Source organism: Gopherus flavomarginatus, chromosome 3, assembly GCF_025201925.1.
Source record: "Gopherus flavomarginatus isolate rGopFla2 chromosome 3, rGopFla2.mat.asm, whole genome shotgun sequence".
In the NCBI taxonomy this organism is placed as follows: domain Eukaryota; kingdom Metazoa; phylum Chordata; order Testudines; family Testudinidae; genus Gopherus; species Gopherus flavomarginatus.
The window spans coordinates 28077516-28096016 of NC_066619.1; the positions used below are offsets into that span (position 1 = coordinate 28077516).

The 18501-nt window shown below is 41.2% G+C and overlaps 1 protein-coding gene across 1 annotated transcript in view; it reads left to right on the forward strand.

Annotated features, from left to right (window-relative positions):
- The window catches only part of EGFLAM (EGF like, fibronectin type III and laminin G domains), a 139499-nt gene that overhangs the window by 91763 nt on the left and 29235 nt on the right, over window positions 1-18501 (forward strand). Inside the window, exons 10-16 of the mRNA XM_050943772.1 lie at window positions 1359-1459; window positions 2895-2995; window positions 4114-4258; window positions 6355-6544; window positions 13518-13643; window positions 14255-14498; window positions 18261-18372. Of these exons, the coding sequence (XP_050799729.1) occupies window positions 1359-1459; window positions 2895-2995; window positions 4114-4258; window positions 6355-6544; window positions 13518-13643; window positions 14255-14498; window positions 18261-18372 (1019 nt within the window). The remainder of the gene's footprint in view (window positions 1-1358; window positions 1460-2894; window positions 2996-4113; window positions 4259-6354; window positions 6545-13517; window positions 13644-14254; window positions 14499-18260; window positions 18373-18501) is intronic.

Here is an 18501-nt window from a genome sequence, read left to right on the forward strand (position 1 = left end):
TCCTTACAACTTGGAAACAGAAGATTAGAAAGCAGAAACTACTTCTCCAAAGCTCAGAGAAAGCAGGCAGACAGAAAACAAAGACTCAGCCACAAACTTCCCTCCACCCAGAGTTGAAAAAAAAATCCTGTTTCCTGATTGGTCCTCTGGTCAGGTGCTTCAGGTGAAAGAGACATTAACCCTTAGCTATCTGTTTATGACAGTTAGAAACTCCATCCTTCCTACTTCATTAGGTTTATATCTGATTCAGAAATAATAGTCACATCCTGAGCTGTGGGTGAGGCGTCCTTGCTGCTCCTCAGGACCAGAGTTTGCAGAAGTGTCTTTAAGCCATCTTTGTGCTCTTCCCAATCATGGGGCCGTCCTGCACTGGGCTGACCTTCTGACATAAGCTCGAGATGCATGAAAACTGATTTGCCAGCGGCCAACAGCCCTAAGAGACCATTATAGCAGCCAGTGATTGCCAGGGCATAGGCTGACCTGGCCATACACTCTAAACTGGCCACAGAGAGAAGGTGGTAATGTGGAAGCTGTTATACCCACTCTAAGCCACCTAAGGTTTCTCTGGGTGGCTAAGTACATCAGCTTTATAGCAGCTTTGCACTACAAAGCTGACCTAATGCAGCCTGGAATCTGACTCACTGTGTATTTCTCACATATGTTCTCTTCCCTAAGGAAAAAAATGCCTTGCTGTCTGTCTCTGTATTAAACAGTTTCCTAAATCAAGATGAATCATCAAGGACCAAATTCTGTTTTCAGTTACATCAGTGAAAACCTAGTGATGCCACTGATGAAACTGTTGAGCAGAATTTTCCCATGAATATGCTGTTTCTGTGCAAGTTCAGCAGATCCTTTGGAATTAGCTCTGAAAGGTAGCAGGAGGAGAAAGCAGTAGGTTAACTGATTGTTGACTATTGATCACTAATAGTTGTCTCTGGAGGAACTCAGGCCTGGTCTACAGTGGGTGGGTGGGGGGATCCATCTAAGATACACAACTACAGCTACGAGAATAGCATAGCTGAAGTCGACGTATCTTAGATCAACTTAGAATTACTTACTTTGCGTCCTCGCGGCATGGGATCGATGGCCGCGGCTCCCCTGTCGACTTTGCTTCCACCTCTCGCTAAGCTAGAGTTAGACAGTCGACAGGAGAGTGATCGGAGATCAATTTATTGCATCTACACTACACGCGATAAATCGATCCCTGATAGATCAATCGCTACCCGCCGATCCAGCAGGCAGTGTAGACATACCCTCAGTCTTGTGTTTTTGCCTGATGTTAGCTAGTGCTAAATGTGCATATTGATTTTATATTTGAACCCATTGCTAAACAACATGCTCTTATCTTTGCCTTTCAGATATTATTATCCAGTATCCTCAGTTCTCCGGCTACTCATACATCACCTTTGAACCGCTGAAAAATTCCTATCAGACATTCCAAATTACCCTTGAATTCAGGGTATGTTTAAGCAGTCCAAAACTCACAAAGCATTTTTAAATGGCATTCAGTTCCATTAGTGTAAAGAAGGAACAATAGAAGAGTGAGTAGCTTCAAAAGCCTATGCTGCAAGCTAGATATTGCAGTGAGTTAATCTGTAGCCTTCACCTCTGGAAATCTGGGTTTGCATCCCACAAGAGAAAATAAATTTGATAGTCTCAGCCGAGATGTTTGTCCATACTCCTGGTACTCTGTTTCTTAAGGAAGGTCCTGGAAATAGCAGTGTTGAGGGATTACAGGTTAGCACTGACTTACTGTGACAGAGCTGTACAAGTGAACTTTAGACTGCGTTATGTCTGGAATTTTTGTAAATGTCTATCTGTTCAGCAGTGGCACACATATAAACTAATTAAGTACCTCTGAACTTCCTGTTTCATAGATAAGTAGATGTCCCTCATGCTTTACAGCATACACTGATCATCTGCAGAGATGAGGAAGTTATTTTTTCCTTCTTCCACCAGGCGTAATGTCATTATGATTATTTTCTTCCTCTGAAACACTAGATACTGGACTAGTTAGATCAGTGGTCTGATCTGATAGTGTAATTTCTGTGTTCACTTGAATTCATGCTACTTATTACAGGCAGAGCTGATAGCCTGTGATTAACGTTGCCCAACACTTTCCATGAATAAGTCAGCGTTTTTATACCTGCTCCTTTGCAATATGATAGTTAGTATACATAGAAGATGTGGCCTAAAATCTGAGCCATTTTCCAATAAAACCCTAATAGTGGATGCCCATCGAATATAAGATTTGGAATTGAACCACTTCTAATTTTGACTCTGCAAGAAAAAATTCCATCCAACAGTGGTGTTTCAAAACCAATATCACTACTCCCTGTTTGTCCCCCTCTCTGAGAAAACAGTTCCTGGTTCCTGCACTATTATTTCCATTAGTGCATTTACTGTGTAGCCAGGTTTCAGAGTGGTAGCCGTGTTAGTCTGTATCAGCAGAAACAACAAGGAGTCCTTGTGGCATCTTAGAGACTGACAAATTTATTTGGGCATAAGCTTTTGTGGGCTAGAACCCACTTCATCAGATGCATGGAGTGGAAAATACAGGAGCAGGTATAAATACATGAAAAGATGGGAGTTACCTTAGGCCACTCTCATTACCACTACAAAAGTTATTTTTCCTGCCTTGGTATCCTACTGTTTATTGAATTGTCTTGTTAGACTGACTTCACACTTGGTAAAGCAACTCCGATCTTTTCATGTATTTATACCTGCTCTTGTATTTTCCACTCCATGCATCTGATGAAGTGGGTTTTAGCCTACCAGAGTTTATGCCCAAATAAATTTGTTAGTCTCTAAGGTGCCACAAGGATTCCTCGTTGTTTTTACTTTATAGCCAGGAGGTGGAGACTGACTTTTGCATGTTGATACTGTGATCGCAGGCTGAAGCAGAAGACGGTTTGCTGCTGTACTGTGGAGAGAATGAGCATGGTCGTGGTGATTTTATGTCACTGGCGATAATCCGACGCAACATCCAATTCAGGTAATGAATCTACTGCCCTTCCATGGGTGAGCTCCTCTCCCACTCCAGTCCTTGTGTGCAGTAAAAAGGGGCCCTTAAATGCTCTGCAACCAGCAAGCAGAGTATTCCCCCAGCTAAGGCACTGGGGAAGTCAGCCACAAGGCTGCCTCCTGAGGATTCCTTCACAAAGTGAACATTATTATTTCTTAGCAAGGTCAGAAATGTCTGCAGTCCACTAGCACTATGCTAGCACTGTAGCTAGGTGTGTACATTTAGTTTGCTTTATAAACAAAGGAATCCCAAGAAAATTTTCAGAACAAAGGAGACGCAGCTAACCCAGTTGTCTAGTGGTAGCACAATGCATTACTCTTCAGGAATCAAGTTTGGGACTGGAACTCAGTACCACATCACTGATCTGGTAGGAGCTTGAGGAGCTTTAAAGGAAATGAAGAAGAAGAGTCTCACATTGCTCTGTGACTGTATAGGATCATCTTAAAGGATATCTGGATAAACTTCCATCTGGCATTTATTAACTGGAATGGTGATTGCTATAAAAATGGGGGGGAAACAAAAGGGAATGATGTGTCCTAACCCTATTTCTGGCCTACCTCAACCTGACCCATATAGTGGAGACAAAGCAAAGAAAATAGCATGCTTTGTGCACATTCAGCTTTGCTGCTGTTGAGGCCTCCTTGTCAATCAGTACCAAACAATCTGAGTTTCTTACAGAATCCCGGTATTATTGCTTTAGCTCCAGCTTTCACCCGGGAGCTAGGAAAATTCCCAAGAGAAATTTTTGTGATAGCAGCAACTCAAATTCTAATATGCTGCATCTTGAAACCATTTCAGAAAGTTGGCAGGCTTCGCAATATACTTTGTATTGCCAGAGGATGCAAAGTCTCCTACATGGAAGAAGGAAACATTAAAGAAAGTTTAAAATTTGAAAAGATATTTTATCTGCACTAAAACAGACCAGATATAGATCAGTTGTCTGAGTGTTTTTATCTTGCACTTTAATGTAAAAGGAGAAACAGAGAGGCTCTGAGAAGAGAAGGCACCCTTCTTAGTCAAAAAACAAGGTTAGGTTGTTTGTTTAATGAAAAATTGTCACTTTTGGGCCCATTGTCTGGCTCTTGCAGGTTCAATTGTGGGACTGGAGTTGCTATCATTATGAGTGAAAGCAAAATCAAACTGGGCAACTGGCACAGTGTCACTGTGTTCAGAGATGGGCTGAATGGCTGGCTCCGGCTGGATAACGACACACCAGTCACAGGTAAATCTCAGGTAAGTAATCAGATTCCTAATGCTCAGCCCTGGCTCTCTGCAGACTGATGGCATTTCTTCCTAACAGGGAGTGTGTTATAATTGATCAGATTAAATTTGTGTATCTTTATTAGGGATGGGACAGTTGCATGAACCAGAATCAATTTTAACAGATTTATAATCACATAAATCAGACTGAATATTTAAAAAGGCTTGGTTTCCTCACTGCACTTTCCCATTGTCCAGCAATCCTCCAGCCACTCTCCCTAGCCCCAGATGTGTTCTCCTTTCCAATATCTAGCAGAGCGTACTGTTGCTCTCCCGAATTCCTTGCCTTGCCTCCCATATCTGCTCCCCTCTGCTGCCTAGTCCAGATAAAAAAATACCTCTCTCTCTCATGCATGCACACATTCCACCTCTCCCCACCTCACCCTCTGGGCCTGGTCTATCCTTAAAAGTTAGGTTAACATAGACACAGTGCTCAGTTGTGTGAAAAATTCCCACCCTGAGAACTGTAGTTTAGCCAACTAACCACCAGTGCTGATGCAACAAGGTTGATGGAAGAATTCTTCCATTAACATAGCTACTGCTGCTTGGAGAAGTGGATTACCTACAGTGACAGAATACCCCTTCTGTCACTATAGGAAGCGTCTATGCTACAGCACTACCATAGCACAGCTGCAGCACCCAAACTATGTAGCACCTGTAGTGCAGACAGGGCCCCAGAAACATATACAAATGTGCATATACAATGACACAGGGGCCTCAAAGACAAAAGATCTCAATAAGATTTTCATTAAATAAAATGTAAAATACAGATGGTGGAAAACTGTAGAAACACTGGTTCACTGTAAAAGGAAAAATACTAAAACATCTAAGAATGAATTGAAAAGAAAAAACAAAGAAAAATAAAATTAATAATAGACTATGAACAGTTGTCATGCAGTTAGAGACACAGTGCAAGAATCTGCCCTGAGTGAGGCCTCATTTAACTCCAATGATTTCATGTGGCACAACCAAGATAAATATTATAAATGAAGATACCTTGACTTGATCCCCTGTGACCTGAAGAGAGAACAGAAGGAAAATAATTAGTGGACAATTGCCAATAACTCAGCTCCTTTTACTTCTACTACCCCCAGGACAACTACAACATGCCCCCACCATCACCCCCTGAAAATGGAATGGTTTTGATTTGGCTCTAGAGGTTATATCACTAGATTTGGCTTTAGACATTTATTTACAGACTCTAAATATAGTATTTAAAATAAAAGACCCAAAGGCACTGGCTACACTTAAAAGTTGTGCACTTTAACTATGCTGGCATAGTTGAAGCAGTAAACCCCCCACCTAAGTGTAGCACAATTATACTGGTTATACAAGTGCTTATGCCAGTAAAATTTATTCTGATAGGGGAACCAAAATAAGATGTACTGGTGTAAAGCACCTTATCCTGGCACAACTGCATCTGCCCTAGGACTCTTACTGAGATAACTATGTCCTAAAAAAACCAAATAAATAAAAAAAATCACATGCTTTTCCAACATAGATATGCCAGTAAAACTATGTTGAGTCCTGACCTAAAGAAAACAAATGATGTAGAATAAAATTTAGCCTTGACATAAATGGGTGTAATTCCACTGAAATCTCTCCTTTTAACACTGGAGCTTAATTTATTATTATTTTTTTATTTAATGCTCACACTTTGCTCAGTGCTGTCCAAGACACAAATGTTAAGTTACTCTGGACCCCACAGAGCCTACAAATGAAAACACAAACATAGGAAAACAAAGTATACTGGGAAGTGCAAAGGAAGCACAGACATGCCCTCATAATCAAATGATTCGTTAATTTTGTTTACATTAGTAGATCCATAACATCAAGATAAGAAATAGGCATAAAAGTAAATGTTTAGGGTGATAATTTTTTGGGGAGGAGGAATGGGTGGGAGAGAGTTACTAATGGACAACCTAGTTTTCCTCAAAAGGCCTCTTTTTCTTCATTGAGGGGAAAAAAGTGATCATGACTGCATAGCTTAATTATCTTGCCTTCATTAGTCTATCATAGAATATAATGTGTTATTTAAAATAGTTAAACAGCTCTGTTTTACGTTGTAGGGCCAATATAGTAAAATTACCTTCCGGACTCCTTTCTATCTTGGTGGTGCTCCTAGTGCATACTGGTTGGTCAGAGCAGCAGGAACCAACCGTGGCTTTCAGGGCTGCGTTCAGTCACTCATTGTCAATGGGAAGATAGTTGACATGAGACCCTGGCCACTAGGGAAGGCTTTAAGCGGTGCTGATGTAGGTAAGTGCAATGTTATGGGATCCTTTATCAATGTTAAACAAGAATAATAGGGTTATTTTCTACCAATTGAAAAATGAAACAATTGTGTTCAGAGTTTGGTTGGGGAGAGTGGGGGATGGGTCTGTATATTTTGTATAGTATTTCTCTAGACTCTGTAAAGGATTTTGATCTTGTATTTCAAACACCCAGTGAAGACAAGCTCTCAACAAAGCATGCTGACTGTTGGCCTGGGCACATTATTAGTAATTGCCCCAGGGAAAGTGGGAGCTCCCATGGACGAATTTCAGATCCATGACAGAATTTCTTGGTATGATAAAGGACTCTTCTTCCCAAATAAGGCCCCAGAGCCCAGCAGTTCTCAAACTACGGTCAGCAGACCCCTGAGGGTCCGCAAGGGTACTCCAGGGGGTCCGCGAGTCATGTCCGGGGCCGCTGGCCCTCTGATCAACTCCTCCCCCTCCCTCCCAGTGCCTCCTGCACACCACGCAACAGCTGTTCAGTGACGTGCAGGAGATGCTGGGTGGGAGGGGGAGGAGCAGGGATGGGGTGCACTTGTTGGAGGGGGCAGAAAGAGGCGGGGAAGAGGAGGGGCAGGGATGGAGTGGGGCCAGGGAAAGGTGGGGTGGGTGGAGTCTTGGGGAAAGGGGTGGAGTAGGGGAAGGGCCTGGGGCTGAGCAGTGGTTGAGCACCCCCGGGGAAAATTACCAGAGATCACCCCCCAGTTCCAGTAAGGACTCTGATAGGATTCAGTCCTTCAAATTCCACCAAGGGGTTCTTCTGTCATCACAAATTCATAACATTTTTGCCCAGAACAAGAACCCTTGTGCATAGGTTAGCCTTTCCTTTATGCAGACTGCAACTGTGATCTGCAGAGACCATGAATAGATTATCAGCCAGACAATGGTTCTCTCTTCAGGGCATAGCTGCAAAAGATTGAGTGCTGAGGTGGGAATCTGTATTCCCTTTCTTCCCCTTGTACTTTCTAGGGAAATCCCTATATCTTTATCCAGAAGTTCCTTCTTGTGTGGCACATTGTTTAAAATAGTCCTTTGATGCTTATAACACTTAAATAGGCCGTATCTTCCATCTAGAGAACTTACATACAATTCCCACAATAATACATCAGTTTTGTCTTTATAATACAATGGACCCCAAAGCTATTTAAACCTAGTTTAGTAAAGTCTCCCAAAAATATTGAAGGAAATTGACATGTCTGTCACACTTACAATCTAAACAGAACAGGTGATTTGGCCAGGGTCACACAGTGAGTCAGTGGCAAAGGCAGGAATAGACCCCATACATCCTGACAGTTCTGTGTTTCAGCCATAAAGTCATCTTTCTTCTCTTTTTTTGTAGTTTTGCAGTCCAAATCCCAGTATGGCAGCGATCAGTATGAAACTTATTAACAACTGCTCTGTTTTCTCTGGATAAAATGACCAGACTTCTGTGCCATATAAGAAAGGAACAGATTGACCCAGAAACCGGACACTGAAAAAAATAGGGTTTTGGAAGCACAGAGGGTAATTTCATGATAGAGTGAGAATCTATGGAAAATGGCTTAAAACCTTTCTAAGGTTCCCTGATCCCTAATCTGTAGTGCCTCTTGGGTCTCAACTAGTCATTTCCAGCCATGTGCCTTCCGCACACTGTTGCATTAACAATCAACATCAACTAAAATAAATGTTGAATTTTTCCCTGTGTGACCTGAAGCTGAAAGATAGAACCATACTGTGTGTTACATTGCTCCTCACAATTGCAAAGCTTGCTGTGTACCATGTACCATGGAAGCTTTGCAGACAGTACAGAAAATGACTTAAAACTGTACATAATATAAACTGGAATTAGCCATTCAAGTCTTTTAGCTTTTCTGGTAACTGACCTTCTATTCTGTTCTGCTTATATTGGGTATAAATCAGGGACCACAAAATGGAAAAAAAGAAGAGAGAGGCCTGTCCTGTGTATAAATCAGTCCTACTGGTGGGATTATGAATCCCATATAGAACTGTAAATCAAAGTGTTCGCAAAGGAGGAAGGGCTGACACCTTTAGTACTACATATTCCTGCTGAAGCTCCCTTCTTGTTCTTCTGCCACTGTGAGGGTCCCACACCCTGGGATTTGATGTAGACATGAGATGCAGGAGGGGAAGCTTGACTTTTCAGTGTACTCATCAATACTGAACTGAAAAATGGAATACCTTAGTGTCACCTGGGGAGGACGGGGAGGAGGGTTTGTTTGGACAGCAGGATCATAGAACCATAGGGTTAGAAGGGACCGCAAGGGTCATCTAGTCTAACAGCCGGGCAAGATGCAGGATTTGTGGATGGTCCTTAGAAACTGAGAATGCGCTGGCTGAAACAAAAGCTGTCTCTTCATCTTAATCACTGAATCCTGTGGCACCTTATAGACTAACAGACGTTTTGGAGCATGAGCTTTCGTGGATGAATACATACATGCATTCGACGAAGTGGGTATTCACCCACGAAAGCTCATGCTCCAAAACGTCTGTTAGTCTATAAGGTACCACAGTATTCTTTGCTGCTTTTACAGATCCAGACTAACATGGCTACCCCTTTGATACTTAATCACTGAGAACATGTCAGCCTACCATTAATTTTAAAAAATGTATTGTCCTTTATCTCAAAGATATTTTTAAAATTTGTTGCTCATGAAAGTGCAAAACTAACAGAAATGACCACCACTACACTAGACTTAGTACAGATGGGTGTTGTGTTGTGTAGGTTTCTACTTACATCTCTGCCCATATCAGGGCCAGCTCCAGGCACTAGCGAAGGAAGCAGGTGCTTGGGGCATCCAATAGAAAGGGAGGCTGCACGCCCGGGTCTTCAGTGGCAATTTGGTGGTGGGTCCCTCAGTCCCTCTCTTCCTCTTTGAGCTGCTGCTGAAGTGCTGCCGATTGGCTGTTTGTTTGTTTTCTTCGCCACTTGGGGTGGCAAAAAAGCTGGAGCCAGCCTTCGCCCATGGGTCTCTGGTAACCAGCAACACCCTCCTAATACAGTACTGGTGCTCTCCTCCCAAGCAGGGATTTCAAGTAGCACTTTCCAGGGCCAGTCCCACAGATGTCAAAGCCTGACATTTGAATGTAGTCATCTGTTCATAACTGATGAGATCGCAGATTGATTAGTATATTGTTGAATTAGGGAAGGGATGGTACTGGCCATGATTAGTTTGGCTCTTTGTGTTGAGGCCTTAAATATTCCACGATGATAATGATGTGGATCAGTGAACAGATGGGTAGGAAGAGGTCATCAGTTGCTGACATCTGCTTTGAGAGGTCTGTTTATTGGATTTTTCTTTATGAAGCTTGGTAAGTGAATTCAGTTTATCTGGCCTTTCTTGCCTCGGTGTGCTGCTGGACTCCTCCTTTTCACTCCTTTGGATTTGATTTATCACAAGCTGCTGTTTATATTGTGGTAGAGCATAAGGGTCCCTATTGGGAACAGGCCCCATTGTGCAAGCACTGCCCCATATAGCTGACAATCTGGGTAGCTAGTGTGGGTTGGTATAAATTGTTGCATAATTTGTCCCTCTTTAGCATCATGATGGTGACGAGTTAGATACTGCTGGCATAACTCAGGGCCCCCAGGTAATGCAAAGTCCCCTGGGAGCGGTGCCCAGAAGAGTCTGGCCAGGCAGCCAAAGGAGAAAGCAGTGGAACTTTCATTCCCTAGTGTGGACTCTGCAAGAGATGGCTCCTATGGAACTCCAGTCACAGTTTTAACGTTCTTCTGCCCCAGTGGGAGCCATGTGGGGAAGGAAGCAGTGTGTATGCCGTTTGGGACAGTCTTGTGTAGGAAAGACGCAATGCAGACTCTGCTCACTGTGTCCATGGGAGAATTTCCCTGTGGCACAGCAGACCTTCATAAAGCCTGATGTTTTATTAGCGGTTTTTCCCAGGCCACAAACTCAGAGAGAGCTGATATGTAATTTGGAATTCCCCCTGGGTGGAATCCTTTGGGTGAAACACTTTGAAATCAATGCGAGCTTTACCATTGACTTTGATGGGGCCAGGATTTCATCCCATCTCAGAGGTATGTTCCTCTGAAAAACATCTGCGAGCAGGTGCACAGACCTCTAAGTCTTGGTCTGAGCTACAAACTTAGGTTGGTATAACTATGTTGCTCACACCCCTGAGTGACACCGTTGTATTGTCCTAACCCCCAGTGCAGACAGTGCTATGTTGACAGGAGGGCTTTTCCCATCGACATAGCTACCATCTGTCAAGGAGGTGGCGTAATTATGCTGCTGGGAGAAGCTGCAGTGCTGTTAGTGTAGACAAGCCTTGAGAGTGAAGACTCTGGAAGCGCTACACTGCTACATCATATATATTTACAGATGACTCCATAGTCTATCAGAAAACTCATATCCTTATGATTAAGAAATAAAAGTAGAATCTAACAGTTAGAGAACTCTACTGGAACCCGTGATGTCTGGGTTCCATCTGTGACTTTGCCATTCACTGGTTGCCTCAGTTTCCCCATCTATAAAATAGGCCTTTTACTATTCACCTCCATCATGGTGCTGCTATGATTATTAGTGATAAATGGAGAGAGAGCCTCAAAGTATAGGTTTCCTAGTGGTAGCCGTGTTAGTCTGTATCAGCAAAAAGAATGAAGAGTACTTATGGCACCTTAGAGACTGACAAATTTACTTGGGCATAAGCTAAAACCCACTTCACCAGATGCATGCAGTGGATATATATAGCTTCCTCCTGTATTTTCCACTGCATGCATCCGATGAAGTGGGTTTTAGCCCACGAAAGCTTATGCCCAAATAAATTTGCTAGTCTCTAAGGATATGTCTACACAACCTGCCGGATCAGCGGGCAGTGAGCGATCCAGTGGGGATCAATTTATTGCATCTAAATTGGCCCCTGAGCCCTCTCTCGTAGACTCCTGTACTCCAGGGCCACAAGAGGTGCAAGCAAAGTCAACGGGGGAGTGGCAGCAGTCGACTTACTGTGGTAAAGGCACCACAGTAAGTTGATCTAAGTATGTTATTCACATAGCTGAAGTTGCAGAACTTAGATCGACACCTCCCTGCCTCCTACCAGTGTAGACCAGGGCTAAGGTGCCACAAGTACTACTCGTTCTTTTTTCAAAGTATAGGTGCTCTGTGTGTGCAAGTATTATTTAAACCCACAACAGTGGAGTATATTCAGATGACAGGCAGTACCGCAGGATTCCCACTCTTAGCCAGCCCCCCTTTACCATTGTTGACAGCTGTTTTTGAGAAATGAAGGGGAAAAACTAGCATTGCAAGAACAGCTGTTCACATAGCTGGCTGGCTGGGGAGGCATTTTGTAGGGTAATTGCCTCTCTTCACCTGAAAGTGGAACTCATCCTGTCCCTGAGGAGATGTATCCACATGGGTTCTGTCTTTAACCTGTCCTCTGGTTGGGTCATACTTTGTGCTATGAATAGTGTAATCAGGCCATCACTTGGTACATTAAAAACTAGGCTTGAAGAAACACTTATAAATGTACAATAGGGAACAATTCTGCACTGTCAGGGAGACGGACAAAATGACCTCATAGACCTTTTTCCTTCTGTGATCCAAAGTTTTTATTCCAGGTTGTATAGCACAGTGGTCTTGTTTGTGTAATAGGACAAAACAATTAATCAACTCTGGTTGAAATGACTGGCTGAATTGAAGTTTATCATGTGTTAAATCTCTACAGAAGTTCTTTTCCTGCTGTTCTTTACACACTGAATGAATGTGAGATAGGAAATCAACCTCTGAGTTTGAACTGCACTCATGCTAGGACCCCACTGAGGTTTTGCAGTGCCCTGTGCAGTAGATTAAATATTTCTGCCTGATGCTCCTCTCCCTGTTTAAAAAAAGGATTCCTCTTGTCAACAGCAGGTTTGCCAAACTTTGCTCAGTCACTCCAGATAATACAACCACTCCCAGCTTGTCAGTTCAGACTCTGTTTCCTACTCACCCTTCTGCATGTTTCTTGTCTAAGTGATCCAATCTGTAATCTGAGGTAAATCACTTTGAAAATACTCACTTGGAGTTCCCTCTCTATATATACCCCACCTCCAGGAGTATGTTTGAAGGTACTCAAGTGTAAGTTTGTTCTTCTTCACCATTTTGTAGCACTTTACCCCTTTAAAACACTGCAGAAACATAAGCAATGTGCTTACACTCACACACAGTGCATGTGTTGATCTGGGCCTTGTTAACTTATATTTACAATTTATTCTTGTAGACTAGGGGGGAAATGATTTAAAGAAACAATAATACAATTTAAAATAAAGAAAAATATCTGAGTTAACTGGTACTTTATACACTTCTAAGTATTAAACACTGACTGAGAAGGAAATTAAAAAAATCCCTCCTTCTGTGACAGTTTTGATATTGTTACCTCAGAGCACCTTTCTGTACTGTAGACATCATATGCCAGTGTGGTGGAAATGGTGATTAGAAAACCCATATGTTGGTAATATGGATCCCCTGCAGTGCAGACAGAACAGTTAACAGCTACATGTTGGTTAATAAGCTTAGATGCTCCTGCTTAACACATTCAGCGCTTACCATACTGTCCCCAAACTCTGAATGAACAAAGCAGCACTTAAGATAATTGAGGTTAAACAAATCGCCATGTTTGTAATGTAAACAATCAAGTGACACATGGAGATTCTGAAATACACATTCGTGAGAACAACAAAGATGCTACTGAGGGTAGGCAAAACCCAGTCATCTGGTGAATGGTTATACTGTAAAAAAAAAATCTTGTGAGTTGTTATTTGGTTAGTTCTCATTTCTACCATTTTAAAATCAATGCTAAAATCAACCACTTAGCCTAAAATCTGCTTTGTAGTTTTGCAGATTGAGAGAATTCTGTTTATTTGAGAAAGCAAATTGCATTTGTTTGTAACAACAAGCAAGCAGCTGGCTAAATCCTCTTGGATTAACTGGTATGGTATGACATTCTGGCTGTGAGTTTAGGTGAATGCAGCAGTGGAATCTGCGATGAGGCTTCCTGTATTAACAGTGGTACCTGCACTGCAAGCCAAGCTGATGCATACGTGTGCCTTTGCCCTCTTGGATTTAAAGGTCGTCATTGTGAAGAAGGTGAGAGGACACCAGATGTGTTTTATTTCTGACTTACATGTTAGTCCTTGTTCAATACATTTTTTCAGTAGGATAAGACCACTTTGGATGTCATTGAACTATCAGAAAACAGCCCCGATTTGTTCCTTCTCCTGCAAAACACATGCATATGCTGGTAAGATGGTGATAGATGCCTTGTGTGCATGTCATGTTGTTTATTTTTATGGGCTAGAGTGCATCTTGCATGGATAAGCAGGTGAGACTCCATGTTCCCGTTGACTGCTGCGTGTGGATAGGGGAACGGTTGCAGTCCTTGTGCATTTCAGAGCACAGGGACTGCTCCTTCTTCACACTGCCTGCTGGGCAAGCAATTCTAAGGGCTTGGGAGAAAACAGGGCCACGTTTCTGATTTTTCTCTATGCCTGACCAATAGAGCTGGGCTGTCTGAGGAAGGAAGTTCAGCAGCATGTTTATCCTGTGTGCCTGAGAGTTGCAGAATGAATGGCAGGGCATCTAGTGTGACAGTAGATTTAAATGCATAATGAAGAAAGCCGTCTGAAATTGGTTAGTGAGTTAGTCAGTTTCTTACCTTATAGCCTAAGGTGACCTACTTATTTTTTCTGGACTTCCAGCATTTATCCTGGCCATACCTCAGTTCAATGAGTCATTGAGGTCATTTGCTACAACACCCTGGCCATTGGAACCACAGAACTACCTTTCTTTTACGGAGTTTGAGATGACATTTCGTCCAGATTCAGAGAATGGGGTCCTTTTGTACAGCTATGACACAGACAGCAAGGACTTCCTGTCTCTTAACATGGTGGCAAGCTATGTGGAGTTCAGGTTTGATTGTGGTTCAGGAACAGCCATTATCAGGTAAATGTTATTTGTAATAGTTTTTCAGACAATGCCACAAGGAAGATATAGGAAAGGAATAGCCATGTTGGAGAGGCTACTGGTTTGTGCAGTTACGTATTCACTCTCCAACAAAATCCAGTGACGGGTACTTCTGGGGAAGGCATAGAAGCCATGTGTCTAATTGCAATACTATAACACGGGAGTATTTTTCCTATTACCCTTATCCGGTGGTCTGAAGCTAGCATGAGCATTGATAGCACTTATCATTTCATCCTACCCTGCAACTGCAGATGTTATTCTTATCCACATAGAGAAAATACTTTAAAAATATTAACCCCCTTGCCCCAATAATATTATCACAAGAAATTAAGGAATAATATATAATGAAACTGTAGATATTTTACAGTAATCTTTAGCAATAGCCTAATATGTAGCAATAATGTATGCAAAGATGTGTGAGTAATAGAGTATATTACCTGTGGTCTTTATATGTTGTATGCTTCCTGTGTTCATAGGAAATGTTAGTCATACTGGAGGCTGTGAAATATATTGATTTTCACTGTGGGAGGGCCTGAGTGCATACATTCAGATAACATCTTGCAGTCTCTATCTTCTATATGTAATCCATACTACAGATACATATTGAAAGAAATTATTATTTTTTTGCCCCAAATAGCATTTTTACTGCTTAAAAACACTTTGGGCCAAATTCTAACTCAGATAGATGGGTGCACATCCCATCAGAAGTTGTACATGTGTATATGAGAGTGGAATTTGGCTTTTTACATTTAAAAAAAGAGAGGGAGAAATAAATTAATATTTGAATTTCAAATACATTGAGGAAAAATACAAGTTGTTATGATTGCTGAAAAAAGTAAAATTGGTCAACCTGATGGTAAGCTTACTTGAAAACAATCAAAGCTATCCCAAAGAGTGATATCATATAATACAGAGTACTAACAAAGAGTAATAACATACAACTAACTGTGTTAAAAGGTTTGCAGGTTACAAAGTGAAGCACTCAAAGTAGGAATTTAGGTTGTCCATGCTACCTTAGTTCTTCACCTTGTGTGTATGCAGTTTTGATAGTCTTTGATTATATGATCACCTATTATTTTTTTCCCAAGGGATTCCTCCCTCATTTAGTGCACAGAATGGACAGGACATAGGGAATAGGCAGCTGTTCAATAAACATGATTACTTAAATGTGATTTATTCAGTGAGCAGTCCCTGCCTTATTACACACCATCCAAAGCCTGTAACAAATACAGAATTACTCATTTCATCACGGTGCTTTCTTGGGCACTCATCATTATAGTATCTGAGTGCCACACAAACAATGAATCTCTCTCCAGCATAAAGTAGGAGAACATTAGTATCTCAATGATACAGATTCGCTATACAACTCTGATGGGGATCAAGAATCAAGTTCTGTGAAAAATATAGTATGTGAGCATGTAAGTAAAGACTGTATCATAAATGCACATGTGCAAGTGTTAGAGCGTCTAAAAAAATGGTTTCAAGAATCTTTTATAATGGCAAGTGTTAGGCAACCTAAATGTAGGGATTGCTACCAGCTCCTCATGAAATACTTCAGTCTCGGATAGCACTGTTCCTCCATAGATCTCAAGATGAGGTAAGCAGCATTATACCTGTTTTATTGATGGTGAAATAGGCTCAGAGAGTTCATAGATGACTTGCCCAAAGTCACACATGCAGGCAGTGCCAAAGCTGGGAATATGACTCCTGTCTCCTGGCTACCTTGGCCATTGCACCATGCTGAAATGAGCTGCATGTAAATGTTATCATTATAATTAGGGATAGATGAGCTCGTTGTCACTTGGATGATGAGAGTTTAAAAGTTCATCTTGAAAGTGATTGAGTTTTGTGCTTTGCTTAGGCGACATGGTGAGCAAAGAAGCAGAATGCAGGCAGATAGCAACAGAGGGTGTAAAAGGAGGAGACAAAAAAACTGAATAGAAGATTAGGTGCAGGCTACCACTGTGTCACTCTATCCTGTACCAGGATCCACTGTGCTTATGAGACTTCACATGGGCACAGATATTCACATTCCTGGATCTTAATGCAGGATCAGGAACCTGGAAATGAGGGGAAGTGAGTCCATCCCTAACACATAGACAAAGATTCAATATAACTAGAAAAACAATTTTAAAAAATGACTCATCCTTGAGGAAAAAAGAGTTTAAATTATGTCCAAAAGGGACCACAAACTTGTACTAGTTTTGCAAACCCTGTGAATCCAAAAAATAAACTTGCAGTTCTGAAAATCTCAAACTCTACAAGGTTCACTCATCTCTAATTAAAATTACAGTTTACAAAAGCAGGAGGGTTGGCATGATGATGACTTTTTCTGCAAAGGACAGAGAATACATATATTGCATCTTATTAAGTAGTCAGACTCATCTGGTTTCTTTATTACATATTGATTTATCCAAGGCATTAAACCCTATTACCCACTGATTTATCCAAGGTGATTAAACCCTAATGGTCACTAAACAAGAAAAGGACAAAGGATGAATGACATTGCTTGGTGATGCTTTTTGGAGGGTTTGGTGTCAGAAGAACATTGGCAGAAGTGAGGTCCAAAGGCTTTGAGATTTGATTTGGATTTGAACTGCTTTAACCTAAACTAGTAAAAATGACATTTCAAAGTAAAGGGAATGTCTATAGGACTTCATTAATTGTAACATCTATGGGGATGTGGTTTCTATCCATTCTGCAGACTGTTTTTCTGTCCCAGATTAGTGCTGGGTTAATAAAGATTATCTGAACAGTTTTAAAATGTTTCCTGTGAGACTGGTGGTCACTTGGCATAATAAGAGGAGACTATGGTTCTTATTCAGAATCTCATTACATAATTAGGATCATAATTTGTTTATGGCCCCTAATGTACAACATGCAGTTAAAAAAATAAATAAATAAATAAAATAAAGGATTTCACTGTGATGGCCTGCATCAAAAGAGCTTATCCGAATTTAATGGATAAGCAAACACAAAATAACAGGTTTCAGAGTAGCAGCCGTGTTAGTCTGTATCCGTAAAAAGAACAAGAGCACTTGTGACACCTGAAAACTAACAAATTTATTTGAGCTTAAGCTTTCGTGGGCTACAGCTCACTTCATCGGTTATGTTCCATTCTATGCAACTGATGAAGTGAGCTGTAGCCCACGAAAACTTATGCTCAAATAATTTGTTAGTCTCTAAGGTGCCACAAGTACTCCTGTTCTTTTTACAAACACAAAATGTTTCTGTCTCATAAGGAGACAAAGGCTGTGGGAAACTTCTGCCTTAGGTAAATTTCTGTATCTCCAGTTTCTGTCATTGGGAGCTGGGGATGTATATCTGAGACTTTTTCCTCATATATTTAAACCTAAGTAACTGCAGAAATTGAATAGAAAGTTTAGCTCTCAGATAGTTAAATGTGCACTGGTTGCTTAAAGTGGTTTTTACAAATAAAACTAAAATGCTCTTAGTTTAGTAAAGGAACACTGACACATATTCCTTCACTGCCAGTGTTTAGAAATGGTGCCCTCTGTTAAGCCTTATATACATTGAGTTTTTGTGCAGTCATATTTTTCCCCTTTATTTTATTTAATGCTAATAGGTAAAGATACTTAGTAATTTGTTTCTGTTGAAGGAAGGATCATGGACATTATCTTCAAAAGGCTAGTTGGTAAAGACAAATGTTTGAAAGTATCAAAAAGATGCAAGTGTAGACTTCCTATAGGTTTTTATGTTTGGAGTTTTTGGTTTAAACAGGAGTGAAGAACCTGTCATTCTGGGCCAGTGGCATGAACTCACAGTGTCTCGCACTGCAAAGAATGCTATTTTGCAGGTTGATAAACAAAAGCCAGTAGAAGGAATGGCAGAGGTAAGATGCATATATTGTATATTCTCATATATAAAGCAATTTGTTCATAAAATGACCTAACTTCTCATCCAAACATTAACAAAAATGAGATCTTCAGATAAACCAGTCCCTGCTCTCCAAATCCTATAA